The sequence below is a fragment of the Drosophila mauritiana genome, chromosome 2L, assembly GCF_004382145.1.
Source record: "Drosophila mauritiana strain mau12 chromosome 2L, ASM438214v1, whole genome shotgun sequence".
In the NCBI taxonomy this organism is placed as follows: domain Eukaryota; kingdom Metazoa; phylum Arthropoda; class Insecta; order Diptera; family Drosophilidae; genus Drosophila; species Drosophila mauritiana.
The window spans coordinates 2073695-2090866 of NC_046667.1; the positions used below are offsets into that span (position 1 = coordinate 2073695).

General features: G+C 41.9%; 2 protein-coding genes across 3 annotated transcripts in view; both read right to left on the reverse strand.

The window, feature by feature from the left end:
- LOC117150428 overlaps positions 1-4022 on the reverse strand; it is a 41568-nt gene extending 37546 nt beyond the window's left edge. For both annotated transcript variants that reach the window (XM_033317304.1, XM_033317305.1), the window contains exon 1: positions 3960-4022. The gene's annotated coding sequence lies outside the window, so the exon portion shown is untranslated. The remainder of the gene's footprint in view (positions 1-3959) is intronic.
- A 10609-nt stretch (positions 4023-14631) lies between these two features.
- On the reverse strand, positions 14632-15693 carry LOC117150611 (phenoloxidase-activating factor 2). The gene is made up of 2 exons (XM_033317575.1): positions 15599-15693; positions 14632-15536 (listed from the first exon to the last, which is right to left on the reverse strand). Exons 1-2 carry the CDS (start codon positions 15671-15673, stop codon positions 14778-14780), a joined length of 834 nt encoding a protein of 277 aa, XP_033173466.1. The 5' UTR covers positions 15674-15693; the 3' UTR covers positions 14632-14777.
- Positions 15694-17172: the final 1479 nt, after the last annotated feature.

Consider the following 17172-nt stretch of genomic DNA (forward strand, 5'->3'; position numbering starts at 1 on the left):
CTTACCCATTTCCCCACCCAAAGTGATGAGAAAGAAAAAAGAAAGGAACACCAAAAAACTTCATACATTCTTAAGCGTGTAAGAGTATAAGGCTGGGAAGAGGCAAAATAAAATAATTAAAAAGTTTTGTGCTGAGGAGATTAAACTTTCCCTTTAAACGATGAACTTAAAAAAAAGACTCAAGATCTCATTAGGTTTGCTCATGATTAAAACCATTTTTCTATGAAATTTGTGGCATGATATCAAATATTTATTTACACAGGAATCGAAAAAGTTTCCAAAGACAAAGGGAAGCATGACCCGGAAATCATTTCCTGCCCCTCTGTCATTTTGGAGCTCGGCATTAACATCCGCACGTAAAATCAACTTTAATCAGACGCCTCCACCTGCGATGTGATTCCCTGCAGGAAAGCCCGGCAAACCAATCAATAAAATGCCCTTTAATAATGTCGAAAAGAAGACCCGTCCGGGCGGCAGTCATAAAAAAGCGTTCCAAAAACGATATGAAATATGCTTCATAAAGATTAAAACCTGTTCTTTCTCGTCGGCCTGCGGCAACAGATGCAGCGGAATGTGCCAGGACACATGTGCGGAGGCAAGCAGGCCGGCCAGGACGACTAGACGTGAGTCCTGGCAACATTTTATTATCCTGGCATGCCAGCACGGACCACAAAGTGCGGCCAACAGCTTGGGAAGCCTTTCGCAAGCCACCTATGAACTTTGCCTCTGCCGTCGTCTAAGTCCTCTGGGTACACAGAAAGAAATCGGACAATACGTACAAATTAATTTCCACTAGAGAAGGTGATTAGGGTTACGGAGGAAATGAGCATGAAATTGAATAGCACAAGCTTTTAAACTAATGATTTACATATCAGGAACTTCTATCCCATAGTATAAAGTTTTTCCGTGTGTATGTCCATGGCTAAGCGGCTTGGCCCGGGTTCAAAAAAGCTGCAAGATGGGGGAGATCCAGGAGCAAGAACAAGGAGCAGAGAGCAGGGATCTCCTGTCGGGATGTCTGTCAATAAGCGTTGCTCCACAAGATTCCGTGTGGTGTGTGCGTGTGTTGGTGGCGGTCTTTTCACAGGCGCGTGTTTATGAATTATTAGCATAAACAATCACAAAGACTAGCACACACACACGCACACATATTATAGACGCACACATGCGAACACGGCGCATTATGTCCTGCATGAATTCTGATTAAATGTAATGCGCTCAAAGCGCATTCAAAGCTGCCATTGAATTATTGATGCTCCCTTTTGGGCAGCCACGGTCATTAGCCGGCTAGCCAAAAAGTGGCCAACGAAACTCTGGAGGCGAAAGAGCCCCCAACTGAAACTGCCACCCAACCGCCGACAATGGCGTTCATTATTCAGGATATGTCCTTGGGCGGGCGTTAAGCTTTCAATGTGATTAGGTGAGCCAAGTCCTCAGCTTGGGCATACTGTACATACAAGCAGACGTATAGATAGATGTATGTGGGTTCACACTCCATTAGAGTTGAAAATGCTGCCCGATTTTGGGCTAAAATTCTTTGGCTTAAATTCGTGCGGTTGGCTCAGACAACTTAAGGAACTTTTCTCGGGCCCCCAAGGCGCCGGGGAAAAAAAGCATTTCCCTTTTTACATTATTTATTCGACCCTTGACAGCCTTTTCATATATATTTTATACATTTTTATGCCTTTCCTCACATTGAAGAATTTTAATTTTCGGCGCGCCCAAGGACGAAGACAGGAAACTTTTTGGGAAAGGGACTGCCAACCTAAGCCATCGAACGACTCGGTGTCCTTGCTGCTCTTGATTGATTGGTGGCAGTCGGAACAAAAGTCCTTGCCAAAGTCAGGTGAATAGTCAGGTGTCAATCGTAAGCCGGGCCACAGCAAGGACACAACAGGACACCTTTTCCCGACTCTTCCCCAAGATGTATGGCAATGTAAATGAGACTTGGAGCCGTCCTGATTTGAGTTCTGTGTCCTTTGCCGTTTTTAATTGGCTTATGAGTCAAGGGCCTTAAAATGACATTATTGCCAGAGGATTCTTTGTCTGCGTAATTGCTGAAGTGTGTTCAAAATGTGTTTAATTAAAAATGTAATTCGGCAAAGTCGCAAAAGCGCCGTGCCATGGAAGTTGCTATTCTTAGTACGCGAATGGGTTTCCCACTGCATCGAAAATTTAAGGACGACTTTAAATTAGGACTTATGCACATAACTACAGTTGCTGCGAGCTGTACAACTTTCCAAAGCCGGCTAATCCATTGAAAACAAAAGCGCGAACCACTCGTCGTTGGCCCCTTAAAACCCCGAGCACACAACTCCCATCCAAACCAAACCGAACCCATCCGGCCCATCCAAACCAAACCACGCCACGCCAAACCCATCCAAACAAACCAGTGCAGAACAAACTCGAGCACTTCTCCTGCACTTGTACACGGCCAAAAGGGCTGGCATTAGAGCCATCAACGCGGCCCGATTGCATGTTTGGGCCACATTTTGGCCTAGCTCTACTACACACATCACACACACGTGCACGGCGAGAAAATGCGTGGTGTATCTAATTAGGGATCTTAATGATTTATTTTGACTTTTTATGCTCCTATTTGCGGCGCCTTTTCAATCAGTTAATCTAATTCAGGTCATTAGCATAAGCCTGCATGATTTACTACATTTATTTATGGCTCTTTTTATGCAATTACCAATCAATTCAATTAACAAAATAATGCAAACTCACATGCTGGGCAATGGAAACCTAATGTGATATATTAAAGTAATATCATCTAATTTATTCAATTTGTGTTTCATGACAATCAGATACTGCAGCAATAGTGATTTAATTTAATTTGTAGACTTTGTATACTATGACTTGTATATTTTGATTCGCTTATCTAATTTCGATAATACTCGAGCATTGCACGAAATAGTTAGAATAGTTTTTCCTACATTTTTAACAATACATTTCCTATTTTACATAACAAATATCCTACAATATCTCAGCACATTTCTGTCGAATAGCTAAGGCTATGCACCTTTTTATGTGCGCTATTATTTTTCGCCGTGCCTCATCTATCTCCTATAAAAAAGCAAATTGCTTGATGATTTTCGCGTCATTTTCCGACCTCACTTGGGGCATAAAACCAGGACCCTGCCCAACCTTCCGTTTCCACGCCTGGGTGAGCATAAATCACACGAAGGACGAAAGGAGGAATATGTGTTCAGTGCTCAGTGTTCGGTGATCAATGTTCGATGTTTGTTTTTGAGTGGGAATTCGGCACATTTTGCTGCATACTTTGGGGCGCCAAAGGGCTGGTTGCAATTGACAGTTTATTTATTCATTTTGACAGTTTTATGGACACGCACGAACGAATCGGCGATTAGGGGACTTCATTTCATGGTTAATCCGTTACAAATGTCAACTGTCAATTGGCTGGTTTTGTTTTTCAGCCACCCCGTGACATAATCCGAAAAATCCCCATAATGGGCATTCTTAAACAGGCCTAATTGCAGTTGCATGTTAAGTAGATTAAATATGCAAAATCCTAGTTTATACGGCAGACATTTGACACAGTTGCTTATTGTTATTGCTGTCCTCCATCTGATATCTGATATCTGTAATCTGTAATCTGCTGTTTGTTCGTTGTTATTGTTTTTCCAGTCTGCTGATTGACAATGACGTGCCATTGATTGGCGAAAGGAGCGTGAAATGTTCCACACAATGTTTGGCGGGTGCGATGTGCCCACAGCCACCACACAACATCGCACAATTGATGACAATCGACACTGTTCATGAATATTTAAATTTCTATTGTTGTTTCCCGCTTTTCACTCCACGGGGCCATTGAAAAGTCCGCTTTCCGGCGAATCTCCTCGTTAACGCACTTCAAAATTACGCCTTTCCTTGGGTCGCCGGAAAAGTCGGAAAACACGGGAAACTCGAAAAACCGCCTGACCCACTCGATTTACCGTTGTGCGCGAAAAGGACTCGAGGTCGCGAGTGTGTGGCACTTCCGCAGCCCCTGGTTGCCGTCACAATACTGAGATCGGCGGCATGAACTGCGGCGGCTACAGGCAAAGGCGAAGGTAAAAGCGAAGGCTTCCGAGGCACGTAAAAAAAGTTCAAAACCGACTAGGACAACAACGCAAACAGGACACTCACACGCAGGCAATCAGGCGCACACGCACACAGTCACGAGTCGGAAAAGCTTGTAAGGACCACAATTCGCCGCACTCCGAATGTGTGTTAAAGCTTCTTGAAATCCTGGGGAAAAAATTTCCCCCAAAATATCCTTGCAGCGCAATGTCAAAAGGCTGTCATGGGCGTTCATTAATTTATAAATTAATTTATTTCCCTTCACCCAACAGCCCTAATTGTATTATTTTCTAATATTTTTAATTTTAAATATTTATATGTGGCTGATAGAATATTTTCAAAAAACTAAGAGATTAATTACCAGCTTTCGTTGTATTTGGTCTTGCATATCCTTCCCCTGCTTTAAGTAGAAAGCAGTCTGCACTGCTTTTTAGACCAAGTAGAAAGATATATTTTTCCTTGGTCCATAGTCAAAGAATCTTTTAGCTCAGTCCAAAAAATTCCGCTTAGTACTTTTCCTGTACTGCTTTCAAAGATACCCGGTCTAAAATGTCCTTTTATTAGCCTAAAAAATATCCTTGTTGAGATTCGACTGCTTTTTAGCCTTTAAAAATATCCCTCAAGAATGTTTTCTGCTTTTCATGAACCTCTTGTTCTAAAAAGTCCAACAATCCATTAGGACTTAAACTGCTTCTTTTTAGACAGATAAAATCCCTTTATTCTGTGCATAAAGTTACCCCTTCAGTTTTCGCTCCATTTAAAGAAACCTTTCCCCAGGCTCTTATTTTTGAGAAATTTCCATATTTTTAATAAAGTTTAGTTTCCAAAGTATATTAGACTAAATGTTTATAGTTATTAGATGCTACAATATTAAATAGTTATAATTATAAATTTTACTCTAATAATATTTCTTCAATGTTATTAGCCATTTAAAACCATTTAAATCCAACTAATATGGATTTAATATTCTAAATAATTAATTACCGCGAACTTGGCATGAACTAGTTATGAATTTGCTAATGCCAATATATCAGCTATCCACATATAATAGGCCTAAGCTGCTCTTCATAATTTATAATCGATTGCATTTGAACTTAATCAATTTAAGCCACCAATTTGCAGACACCTCCTCTCGTTCCGCCCCCTTTTTCCCGCTTTCCCACCCCCATTTCCACCCCTCCCCATCCCACATTCCATTGACATTTAACGTTCGTCAGAGTGAAAGCCGCCGTCTATCTATCGGCTTTCTCTGCCCCTCACTTTCACTCAAGGTGAACTCAATTGAATTCTCAACATTTGCACATCAATTATTTCACAAGCAGCCAGTTTTTTTTCTAGGGCGTGGGAAAAAAACACGAAGCGCAGCCGGAAAAAATGAAAATAAATCCAAGCGTGGAAAAATCAGTCGGGCAGAAACTGCATTGCTCCTGCAGATCCTTTGCTGCCTTCACCTGCGGCTATCATTTTTTTCTAGCCACCCGCATTGCAGATTCAATGTCAAAAATTTGACAAACTCAACAAGAAGCGAAAAGAAAAACAAAGAACGGAACAAAAACACAGCAGCTAGGAGAATTTTCCCAGGGATTTTCGCTGACGAATTTGTGGCAGGTTCATAAATCCAAACAAGCAACAACTAACTAACAAGAAGAAGCAGACGAAGACTGGCGTGAAGAACAACAGGCATTAAAAAATCAGGAAAACTCGAAAAATATTGCACAGCAAAAAGCCATCAAAACTTGAAAGTATTTTTATTGACTTATCATTTTTTAAGCCCGAAAATAACACAAGTGCTTGTGTGCGTATTTCCCAGCTAAATGATAATGTTGGTTTTTATGGATTCTATATAGTTAATTTCTTCGGCAATATACCCAATGTATTTTTAGTTAATTCTAGTTTTCGCATCGGTGTGGGACAAATTTGTGGTTTTTTTGGCGGCAAAATAGAGGAGTGGAGCTCGGAAAAGCGAAAAAAAATGCCATACAAATCGAGAACTCGACACAAAAGTCGCTCTCAAAATTTATTCAGTCAGCGTCGAAGTTCATTTGAGTGTCATAAATCAGTTGGCCCCAGCAGAACCAGCGCCACCCACCCAGAACCACCCACGCCGGGAAAAGTCGGAAAATGTGTGAGGCTGTTGGGTTGGGAATGGTTGGTGGGTGAGGGAGGAGGGAGAGGAGCGGCGCTGGAAAGGAGGCAGGAGCATATATAAATGACAACTTTGACTATTGGCTGCCATTGCACGTACAACAAACTGCAGCTTGGGCACGATTCAGCATCGTTGCCATGGCCCTAGCATATTTCCTTGCATCGGAAAAGCAGGAAAAGCGTAGGAAAAGCGTCGGCAAAGGAAAATATTCTCAAAATCGCACTGCAGCAGCAGCAGCAGTAGCAAGAGCGGCAAGTAGCAGCAAGTGGAGCCAAATGTCACGAGAAATCTAGTCGGCAACCCGGCACACACAAAAACATTCCATCGCAGGGTGGTATCTAGTCAGGGGGGGGAGGGGATGGGTTTTGGATTTCCCACCCTGACGGGAGACAAACATTTTCCCCACCGACTCGATGGAACATTTCTTCGTTATAAATCAATTTGAATTGCGCGAGCAGCTTAAGCGACAAACGATTTGCAGACAGTCAGCCACCGAGAAACCAAAAAACCAGAACAATCCAACAAGAAAGGACGAAGGACCAAGGGAAAAAGAAGAGAAGCATTCGGCAAAGCAGAAAATGCTGTTTATTTAGGCAATTTGTTGGAAAAACAGCAGGAAGTGAAAATCCACCAAGGAGTCATTCGCAGTGAGCTGGTGATATTTGCAAAAAACTGGGATTATCACTGCTTAATAAGGCGCAAAATATATGAATATTTCTAGAGCTGATACATTAAGCCAGGTTAAAGCTGGCAGCATAATTGGTAATTAAAAGTGAACTAATTAAATCAATCACAATTACATTCGAGTTCATAAATCGCGCTTAAGTGTGAAGCAATTTTAATTCAGCCCATTAATGAATTAACGTGGCTTTTAACAAAGCGTAATTAGGATAAATATGTGTGGATTTACCTTATTTTTCTGCATATTTAACGCTCCTAAAGTGCAAAGTGACGCCTTAAACTACAAGCGGCTTGCATAAGTTGTTTGTTAAAATATTTATCTCGGATGTCAAGTGTGTTTAAACCTTAAACTGACAGAATGAAAATGCAAATGTAAACAGAAATCCAGCGAAATCCCTGCCTAGCCCCGAGCACTTGCTTATGTTAAACAATCCACCAAAACTTGACATCAAATTTGTATGAGGATGGGGATGGTGATGGTGATGGGATGCCCCTCTCCCCAAAAACCCCATATATGTATATACCTTATGTGGCATATATGGTATCTCGTTCAGCTGCTGCTGCAAATGAAGCGCTAAATCTGCAAGTGTCAAGCACAGGAGCTGCAACAGCAACATTTCCTCCTTTTTTATCCTTTGTAAGCATTTTATTTGGGTGCCTTTCTTTTACCAGCAGCACTGCTGCTACTGCTGCTGCTGCTGTGTGTGCCTAATTTTTTTGTTTTACTCAGTTTTGTTTGGGGCAGCAGCAGCATTGTGCCGCATTTTGTTGCGGACGGGCCTAACCCATTTGCATGGACGAGGATGCGGGGATGGCGGCGATGCGGAGATGCCTACATTTAACCCACTGAGCTCGTTTTCCAGCCGCCAAAAGCAACAGAACCGCACAAACCGGAAGTGAAACAATGTACAGCGCTTACACACATGCACACACGCACACACACACACCTTTCAAATGCTGAAAGGTAACCGAAAAGGGAGAAAAAAGTAAAATAATAAAAACACTTTTACACCTGCCGGCAACAGGGCAACCCAGAAAATTTGTTTGGGCTAATGTTCTCCTAATGCCGAGCTTTCCCCTAGTCCTCATCCATGAACAAACGAAATATTTGTTTGCGGAAATCATCAGCATCATCATCACTTCCGCCATGAGTCCTTCTCGCCCCAAGGAGCAGCTCACGTGCGGGTGCCACTTTTTAGACGATTTCCCTTCTGCTCCTCCTGGCCAGACTGGCTCCTCCTCCAGCTGCTTGCTCCCCTGCTCACAAGTATCCTGTTTGCTTGCCAAGAGTTGTTTACCAGTTTAAGTTTGCGACAGGACCTAGTCGGTCCGAAGGTGTCGGTTCCATTGGGATGAGCAAGTCAGTCCTTTTCTGGGCCACTGCCTCGATCACTTAAAGGGTCAAGAGTCGAGTGCCAATCTAGCAAATGCCTTCCAAGCTATCCCTAGGGAATTCTATTTACACACAGCAACAAAAAGTATTTGTTTGCAATTAATTCATAAGAAAGCAATTGAATTTAACGCACAGTTCAATGCCATAATGCCAACTTGCTGTACAAATTTATATTTATCTGGTAAAATCAATTTAAATAAGCATGCCAAGTATTTTCCTGGAACCAAAAACCATTTTATGCACTGCCAGTCCACCTTCGCCAGGTAAAAGTGAACAATTGCCAACTATTTCTCATTGAAATACTTGTGCGGTAATAAGGAAGTGAATTCCGTCTCATTCCCCTCTTTTTCTCGCAGTTCACCTGGCCAACTTTGTGCTTACCTTTAACGCTTGCTTTGACTTGACTTTGGAGTGAAAGTGGCTCGAAAGTTGTTGGCCAGCCGCAAAGTTGAAAATTTGCTTCGGTTGCACGTGGCGTATGTGGAATATCCAGGACTCTGGACTCCGACGGAATTCCCCTCGCCCATCTCTGTGTTCAACTTGACAAATTGCAATCGAGAACAAGTGAAGTTGAATTGTGGTTGCGCAGCGGGGCACAGTGCGTATTAGGTATACGTAGTGTTATGTGTTGCTGCTCTGTTGACACTTGTCAGTGCCTAATAAGCAGCTGTAACTCTTCCGGAAACGGAGGTTAGCCCAGGGATCAGGGGTCAGGGGAAGCGAGGAGTCGAGGGGCAATCCAACTAACGAGTGGCAAACGCAAATTGCCAATTATGAGAGCAAAGTAGTCGCTTATTTTGCTTATTTATGGCACGGTACGAATATTTGATATATTTGCGACAATCTCATGCTCATGCACACACAACCTGGCCAAAAAAAAAGGGGTGGCCCAGGGGGATCCCGGGGGCTGTGCCACCCCCGCAAATGGTTGTACGTGCCGGGTCTGAATTTAATGCGGCCAGGCATGTCAACAACTTATGCGATATCGAACTGAAGCCAAAATCGAGCAGAGGAAAAAATACATCTGCATTTGTTAGTAAATCGAAATAATCTATTCTTTATTAATTATAGAAAGTGGCTTTGAAATGTAGCAATATCCACCCAATACTAAACCCTATTGGGAAGTATAGCAAAATGATGAACTAAGATAACCTAATGCTACTAAAATTCTTTCAGTGCACAGCCAGTGAAAATACCGGCATATGCATCACAAATAATTCGCATAGCTGGCCAAAAAGTTGCCCTCTCAAGCAATTGGCATAGAGGCGGCTTAATGTGGGAATCGAATATATATATATATATTTATTTGTCCGATATCGGAGAGGGGAAGACGTACTGGCTGTTTATAAGCATTTAAGCGGCTTAACTCGCAGCCTCTGACTTATCGCATTGTCATCAATTTGGTTAAGTAGATTTCCCCATCGCAGTCGCATTCCTTGATTGAAAATTTTGCACACTCCATTGGGCCCGGGAAAGAACACGTAATTATTTCATTGATTGAAAATCCAATGCTAGCCGGTTGGGAAAATGGCAAAGGGAAATGCCGAGGAAGCCGGAAAAACTGCGAGCCACTATGCCGGCATAATCAATCACGTTTTATCGGGATAATTGTTTGGCACATTCTCCTGCATAAATTGAGTGTCCTTAGCGCGCAGGACACTCGCCCCTAATACCACTACCACTACTACCGTTATTATTATTATTATTATTTGCGCTCAATTTCATTCGATTTGCGTGCAAGAGGAGTTTATCCACTTCGCGGCATCCGATATTATTTATGCAACAAGGCGAATACATACAAAACAATTAGCTTATGCCGCAGACAAAAGGCGCCGCTTGAGCCAAAAAGACCCCGAGGCATCATCAGAATCGAAATGGGATTATGGGATATATATTGTGTGCATTTCGAATGCAGATACGCAGCTAGCCCGCTGGCCAAATATTTGCAATTAGCCCGCGGCTCGGGCCATAAATTTTTGGCCAGCACCCGACCTCAATTATTGATTAGGCTTTTCATTTGGCAAACGCAAAGTGTTGACACACCAGAGACTTTGAACTGCGGCCCACATAAATCAAACATCGACACCCTTTCGAACATTACTTGCATTATTAAACGTGAAGTGCAGTTGAATTGCAGAACAAATACAAAAATCAATAAACCGACTCATCTAATTTTGAAACAATTTTCCATATGGGTGTTTGAATAAGGTACACAAATATATTTAGATATTTCAAGCAGCCCCTTCTGTGCTATAATGACACTTTATTTACGCTGGTTTTTAAATAAAAGAAGCCGCAAAATAACAATAAAAAGGAAGCAAACAAATAAACCCATCGCTGCATTGTCGACCGCAGAAGGTCAATGAATTATTGATTCGGGCCAAGGACGAAACTCGGCTAAAACTCCAATCGAAAGAAGAACTGCCCTTTTCCAGCTCTTCCAGCTGAGTGGAGAAGGTTGAGTTGTCAAAAGAGCTGGCCCAGAAGCGACTTTAAGTAAATAAATCTGAAATAATTCAAGGCTCGGGGCAAATAAATTCAACTCCTTTGTTTCGGCTTGTCACCCAGAGTCTTTTGGGAGTTTGGCCCAGACGGAAATTTATTGGCAGTCAAGGCAGTCAAGTGTTTTCAGCTGCGAAGTTTCCCTCTGGCTCGGCTCCATCAAAGTGAGAACAATAATGGCTCATAATAATATGCAAATTGATTTGTTTCGCTGCTTTTTCGCACACCTAAAGCCGCTTAGCAAATTGAATGCACATTGTGAGTTTGTGCATCTGATAGGAGCTCACAAAAAATAAACCATAAAAGCAATAAAACATGGCTATATCGCCGAAAGGTTGCAGGACTCACAGGGTGCAAACAGCCAGGATAACAATAAATCATATTCGACTCACACATCCGTATCAAATTGATTTATCTGCTTGACAAAGATGAATCGTATTAAAACCAAATGCGAAGAAGTAGTTTCAACTTTTCAGTGTCCTGTAGTGGAATTTTGATATTTGTCATATCAGCTGGTGCATAATTCCCCCAAGCCCAGCATAATTTAATGTTTGCTTAAAACAGGGTAGCAACCGAACAGAGTCACATTTAAGCTGTGAATTATTATAAATATTTCCATGTGAACATATGTAAGTGTGGCTGCCAATCGGATTTGTGCACAAAAATAGTGTTGTAAAATAGCCGTTGAATAGGGCAGTAATTGTTTAACTCAACTGAAACCAATAGGAGCAAATTGATTAAGAAAGTGTTGACTTTGGCTTAAACGAATTGGTTATACCAAATTGACATTGCGGTTGGACATAGGGTTTATTACGAGCCCAAATATGAAAATAAAATTCAGTTGGAAAATATGTTGACCCTTGCAAATATTGTCCAAAATCAGCATGAACTCTTATTTTAATTTCTGTTTTACGGTTCATATGCTCTTATTTACTTAATATGCACAAATATGCATGTTCACGTTAAAATGCAACATCCTATACTTGGAAAAAACATATTGCAACATTGCGGCCAGTTTCCACATAATTTTCATTCGGAGCAATAGCAGCCAAAATAAATTTTATGCAATTTATTCTGGCTTCTGCAAACTTTTTACTTCAATATGTAAATTTTTGCGGCAAACAATGTGCAGAAATTTGTATAAATTCAAAATGCAAACGTGTACCACATTTTATAGCACATTTAATGGGCTAAGACTTTTGGACCAGAAACTTAAAAAACAAACCTCCGGAACTTATTTCAGCCATGAAACCCATTCAATTGGAAACCCATTACTTAATTAGCTGGGATCATTGCCAAATTGACTTGATTGTCAGTTTTATTCTAACAATTAAGACAATTATAACGTCAATTAACCCGTTTCCTTTTGAAAATATGACTTTCAATTGGCCGACAACTTGTATATGTTGTAAATTTTAATTACTAGACGACTTGACGCAGATAATCAAGGTAAACTGGCCGAAGAAGAGGTAAGTGTTTTCTCGCAGTGCTTCCAGTTGACCCAAAGCTGGGAATCAAAGTTCACGTATTGTTAAACATAAAACTGCAATCCGGACAAAAGGGAACCCAATTAAACACTGACTTTGGGCGCACTTGTCGAAGTTGGGGAGTGAAAGTAGCCTGGGCGAAGAGGTGGGGGTAATTGAATAGTTGTCGCAACAATAGTGCCAAGTTGGTCGGAACCAAGTTGGTTCCATAAATCGCATACAAATAGCCACATGGGAGTGTTTGTATCGTTCGAACAAAGCCACAAAAGCAATGGCAAACAAAAACAGGAAGCGAGCTAATTACATTCCCTGAATGTGTGTTTGTTTTTCTGGGGGGACAGAAAACAATTTGTTGGCCAAATTATCTGCTAAATTAAGCAATTTCAATTCAACAAACGCCGCCGATGCCACAAGATGCTCTCGCCCTCTCTCAGGAAACCTGAAACCTTCAAATCCTCGGCGATTTGGGTCCGTTTTTTTCCCCATCACACCCACACACACACACATTCGCACACTAATGCCACCGGCGGAGTGCTTATGTGTGCGTGAGGTGCGGCAAGTGCTGCACAAATCGGTTGCTAAGTAGCTCATAATGGCCGCGCTTGCCCCCAAATGTTTCCGCTGGGAGGTCATCCTGAAGGTGCCCCCTCTTCCGATCCTGTTTTGAAGTTTTCTGAGAGCGTGGGTGTATCACCTCAATTTATGTTTTCCGACCAGCTGCTTAGGTTACTTCCTGTTGTATATTCCCTTTCAACGAAGCTTAAACATAAATTGGAAATTAGTGTATTAAAGGCACTGCTGATTGATTTTCTTTCGGCGCGGGCGACAAAAAAGGGTTAAAGGTTACCAAATACCACGCATACGAATGCCGGCTTACAACTGTTGCATGTGTGTGCCGTACGTGTGCGCAGGTGAGCTTGTGTGCGTGAGAACTTTTGATAAATGCAGATTTTATTGTAATTCGATATCAATTTGTGTGTATGCCAGGGCAGCCCGGCGGGGCACCTGGAACTCACTGGGCACGCCTCCAATATTGATATTGATACACAATTTTATGGCAAACACTTAAACTGGCCCGAGTCAAAAAAGACAAACAGTTTACGGCGTGGAGATCCATTTCCCGGCTTTTCCGCCTTTCAGTCGAGTGCCAGGCAGGCCACATTAATCAGACAACTACGGCGGGCAAATTACATCAGTTTTGTTTGCAAATGCTGCCATTTAATTTAATGAGACATCATTATGCCAAAACTTTAATCTCATCACGAGAACTGGCTGCAAAGGCAGCAGCGCAAAAAATTGTAATTATTGAGGCAGCGCTTTTTTCGGCTTCAGACAGCCAGGTGCACTGCAGAAAAAATCCATCAAATGTCATTCCAAATAAGAAATCAATAGTTAAAGCACAATACCAGATGTACTAAAAAACAACTTTCTTCACCATTTTTTTAAATATATTTATTCAGATAAATAAAATATGGCTTTGCTTTTGCAATGTATTAATTTGGAAAAACAGGATGCAAATACATGTGTTTAAGTGTGAAAGTCCGTGGGCGTTGGGCGTGTCGGGCTGCTGTTAATGATGTTTGGCAACTTCAACTCCGGCCGGCACACACACACACATACATGACCGCAGCCATACACACATACACACACACTCGCGCGGAGGACACCTTCAGCATCCAATTAGCGGCAAAACGAGTTTCAGGATCTCACTCACACATGCACACACTCGTGTGCCCCATCCATCTGGCGTCCCTTTCCCACCGCACTCGCACTCTTTCTAACAAGCACTCGAATCGCTCTTTTTTTCACACGGCAAACGCAACTCTCATATGTTTTGTGTGTTTGTGTTGGTTGCTCCCACGCACACACACTCGCCTTTGTGGAGCGACAAACAAACAAACAAGCCAAAAACAACAAACAACTAGCGTGCAAAAAATGAAAAATGGCAACACTTTAACTTTTGAACGCCGTTTCGCCCACAAAACTCCTGCCCACCTCTACAGATTTCAGCTACCTGTCCTTTTTTAAATGCGATTTTTTAGCCGAGATTATTTCTGCTTGCGTTGTACACTTGGCGGAAAAACGAGGCACAATGCAATATTTCTAGGGATATAAAAGGCATTTTCAATGAACATCGCGCATCCGCCGTGTTGCTCAGCAACAAAGTTTATGGTACGAAGCAATACGTATAATGCTTAATAAATTATCTTGCTTATTAAACAACGATTTCTTATATTTATAAATACTTGCACAGCATTTGTTGAACTGATAATGTTGAATTGAGCGACTTGAGTTGATAATGAAATAGTATTTTTACTCAGAATTCATATGAATAATTCCGTGACATTTGGGATTGGACACAGGCCACTTTTTATTTAGGTAATAACCATTGCAGTTAATTTTGAGACTTTTCAAACGGTTTGCTCTCTTTTCTGATTCTCCGAATAAAGATTTAATAAATAACTGGCTAGAGCGTGAGTTTTCATCTTCTGGGACGGAAGTTCGCTCCAAGTCTAAGCTGGTAGTCAATCCAAGGGAGCAGAACAAGTACATTCGTATAGACAGTGGGTGTATTAACGCCAGGCACTTGACTTAACCAGTTGACAATGCCCACCTGTGCGTACTTGGATGGATATGTAAGTATCTGACAAACCAGAGGAGCCCCACCGTCGCCACTGCAATCCTTGCCTTCCAGACCTTCCCCACATATTTGCTGGACGGGCAGATTTCTGCGAAGCCGCCTGCTACACATATCTATGCTCACAAGATCGACCTGGACCGTCTTCAGAACGGTGGGGTAGTCCGTCGAGTTCAAATATACTTTTCCCCAGCCGTTGAAAAAGCAGGATCCTTCTCGAATATTAGCTTCTCCTAGGTACAATGGGATGATATTAATTTTGGCTGTCATCTCAAATGCGGATACCAGAATGAGTAACGCCATGTTGTTTTCGGCATTGAATCTGTTGAACTGTTCGTGGGAGACTATATTCAGCACCTCGAGATCCACGTGCTGCTGGTCAGCCGTAGTCGAGGTATCCCATTCGCCAGCTCGCACCAGCAGATCATCTTCGAGTGTTTCGTTCAGAATATGAGCGGCAGTAAGGACCACATTGGGCTTAATGAGAGATCCCACTCCTATATAGCGAAACAGCCAATCCCTCTGGTCGAGCACAGCAACCACCCAAGGAAATGTCCTTATGCGATTCTCGCTGGGATTGCTGCCATATGTGCCAGGTCGTATCTGCAGGCGAATTTTCCATTTGAGTATTAATATTGCTCGGTTAAAGTATTATACACATTAACCTGATTGTAGTTAAAGTTTTGACCACTCGCAAGGCTGATTATCAGCGTCGCGAGAAACGCAAAGTATAGCGTCATTCCGCAACGAGTGTTCGAATCGAAATGAAACCTGCGAACTCAGCACTCTGCTTATCAGTACAAAGCGTCGTTTCAAGAATTCCACAAAGTAATTCGACATAAATCACTCGTATTATAAAAAAAACATTCGCAACCTTCGTTATTTATTTCACAACGATCCAAGCTACAGCAGTCTAATTTCTCTCAGCGAACTTTTCTTTCGCCTAGGTGTAACTTTTGCATAATACTCGCAGCTGAATACAAAAAATGAAAAGAAAACATAACAAAAACTAGTTGCATAGCGCATACATATGTATGTGAGAGGAGTCAACAAGCGTACGGTTGGCAGAATGAGGCAGCAGATTCCAATTAAGTTTTAAATTTTTAGCAGACAAGCTTATGAATTATGGCGTTCACTTCGATGGCAGCCCACTTGGCAGATGTCCAAAAGGTTTGCTCTCACTTTCCTCCTGCCAAATGTGCTAATCATTTTCATTTGCTACGAAATAGCCGAGCAAATGGTGAGCTCACGAAACAAGCGGCGCCTTGGTCCTTTGCAATGTTCCCCCTCCCCCTTTCCACCACCTTTCAAGGACTTTTCCGCATGCATTCCCAAGTAGTTGAACATGGGAGTGCCATTATGGGAAGTAATAAACAAGAAATGGAATAACTGAATTGTTCGGATAGAATTGCAGATGCCCTTTGTCCTGTGATTAGCATTTGTTGCACGAGTCGAGTGAGGCACAGCAGTGCACAAATATTCAGTGCGATGACGGTGTTGCACTTTCTAAATAAATATATTCTTCTTCTTTAGAATAAATACGAAAATATCCAATGAGATATATAAAACAAAATATATCTGTAAGACACAAAAGGATCCCTAAGATTTTAAAAGTATCTCTCAGACACAAAAGTATATTTAAGATTAGTATAGTTTGAATTCATAGCAGGTTGGCATCTCCAATATCCAGCCCGCCACAATTCTCCCCACTCAACAGATGGTTGAAAGCTTCCATTTGACAGCCGTCGGTTCAAAAAGCTCAAGCCCGATTCATGGGGGCGCCACCCGTTCTATTCCAAAAAGCATACCAATGCTCAAGATGAAACAAAAACAGAAAATAAACAACAAATACGCATGTATGACCTTCGCACAAGGTGACTGGGGCAAAAAGAGAGCGCCAGTGAGAGAGAGGCAGTGAGCGAGCGAGAGCACACGGAACAGTGCAGGAATAGAGCATAGCTGAAGTGCGAGAGAGACAGACAAAATGCACCGGCGAGATAAGAACCGCTGCATCAGAAACGCACAGTGGGCGGTATTGTCAAAAAATACTGCAAAAAGTTATTACCTCTTATTGAAATATAAAACATTTTCATTCTTAACTGATTGATATAAAAATCTACAATGTAGTATTTAGGTGTTTTGTTTAAGTAACAAAAAATATTATTGAATTGTATCCCCTTGATGATAATTATCTGTTCATAACAGTTGATACTCAGCGCACCCACTGTGCGCTAGGAGT

Bases quoted from the DNA above. Each gene is read 5' to 3' on its own strand.
- LOC117150611 (XM_033317575.1), bottom strand. From the start codon at position 15,673: ATGACGCTATACTTTGCGTTTCTCGCGACGCTGATAATCAGCCTTGCG. The intron at 15,537-15,598 runs GTTAATGTGTAT...ATTCGCCTGCAG, and splicing joins AAAACTTTAACTACAATCAG to ATACGACCTGGCACATATGG.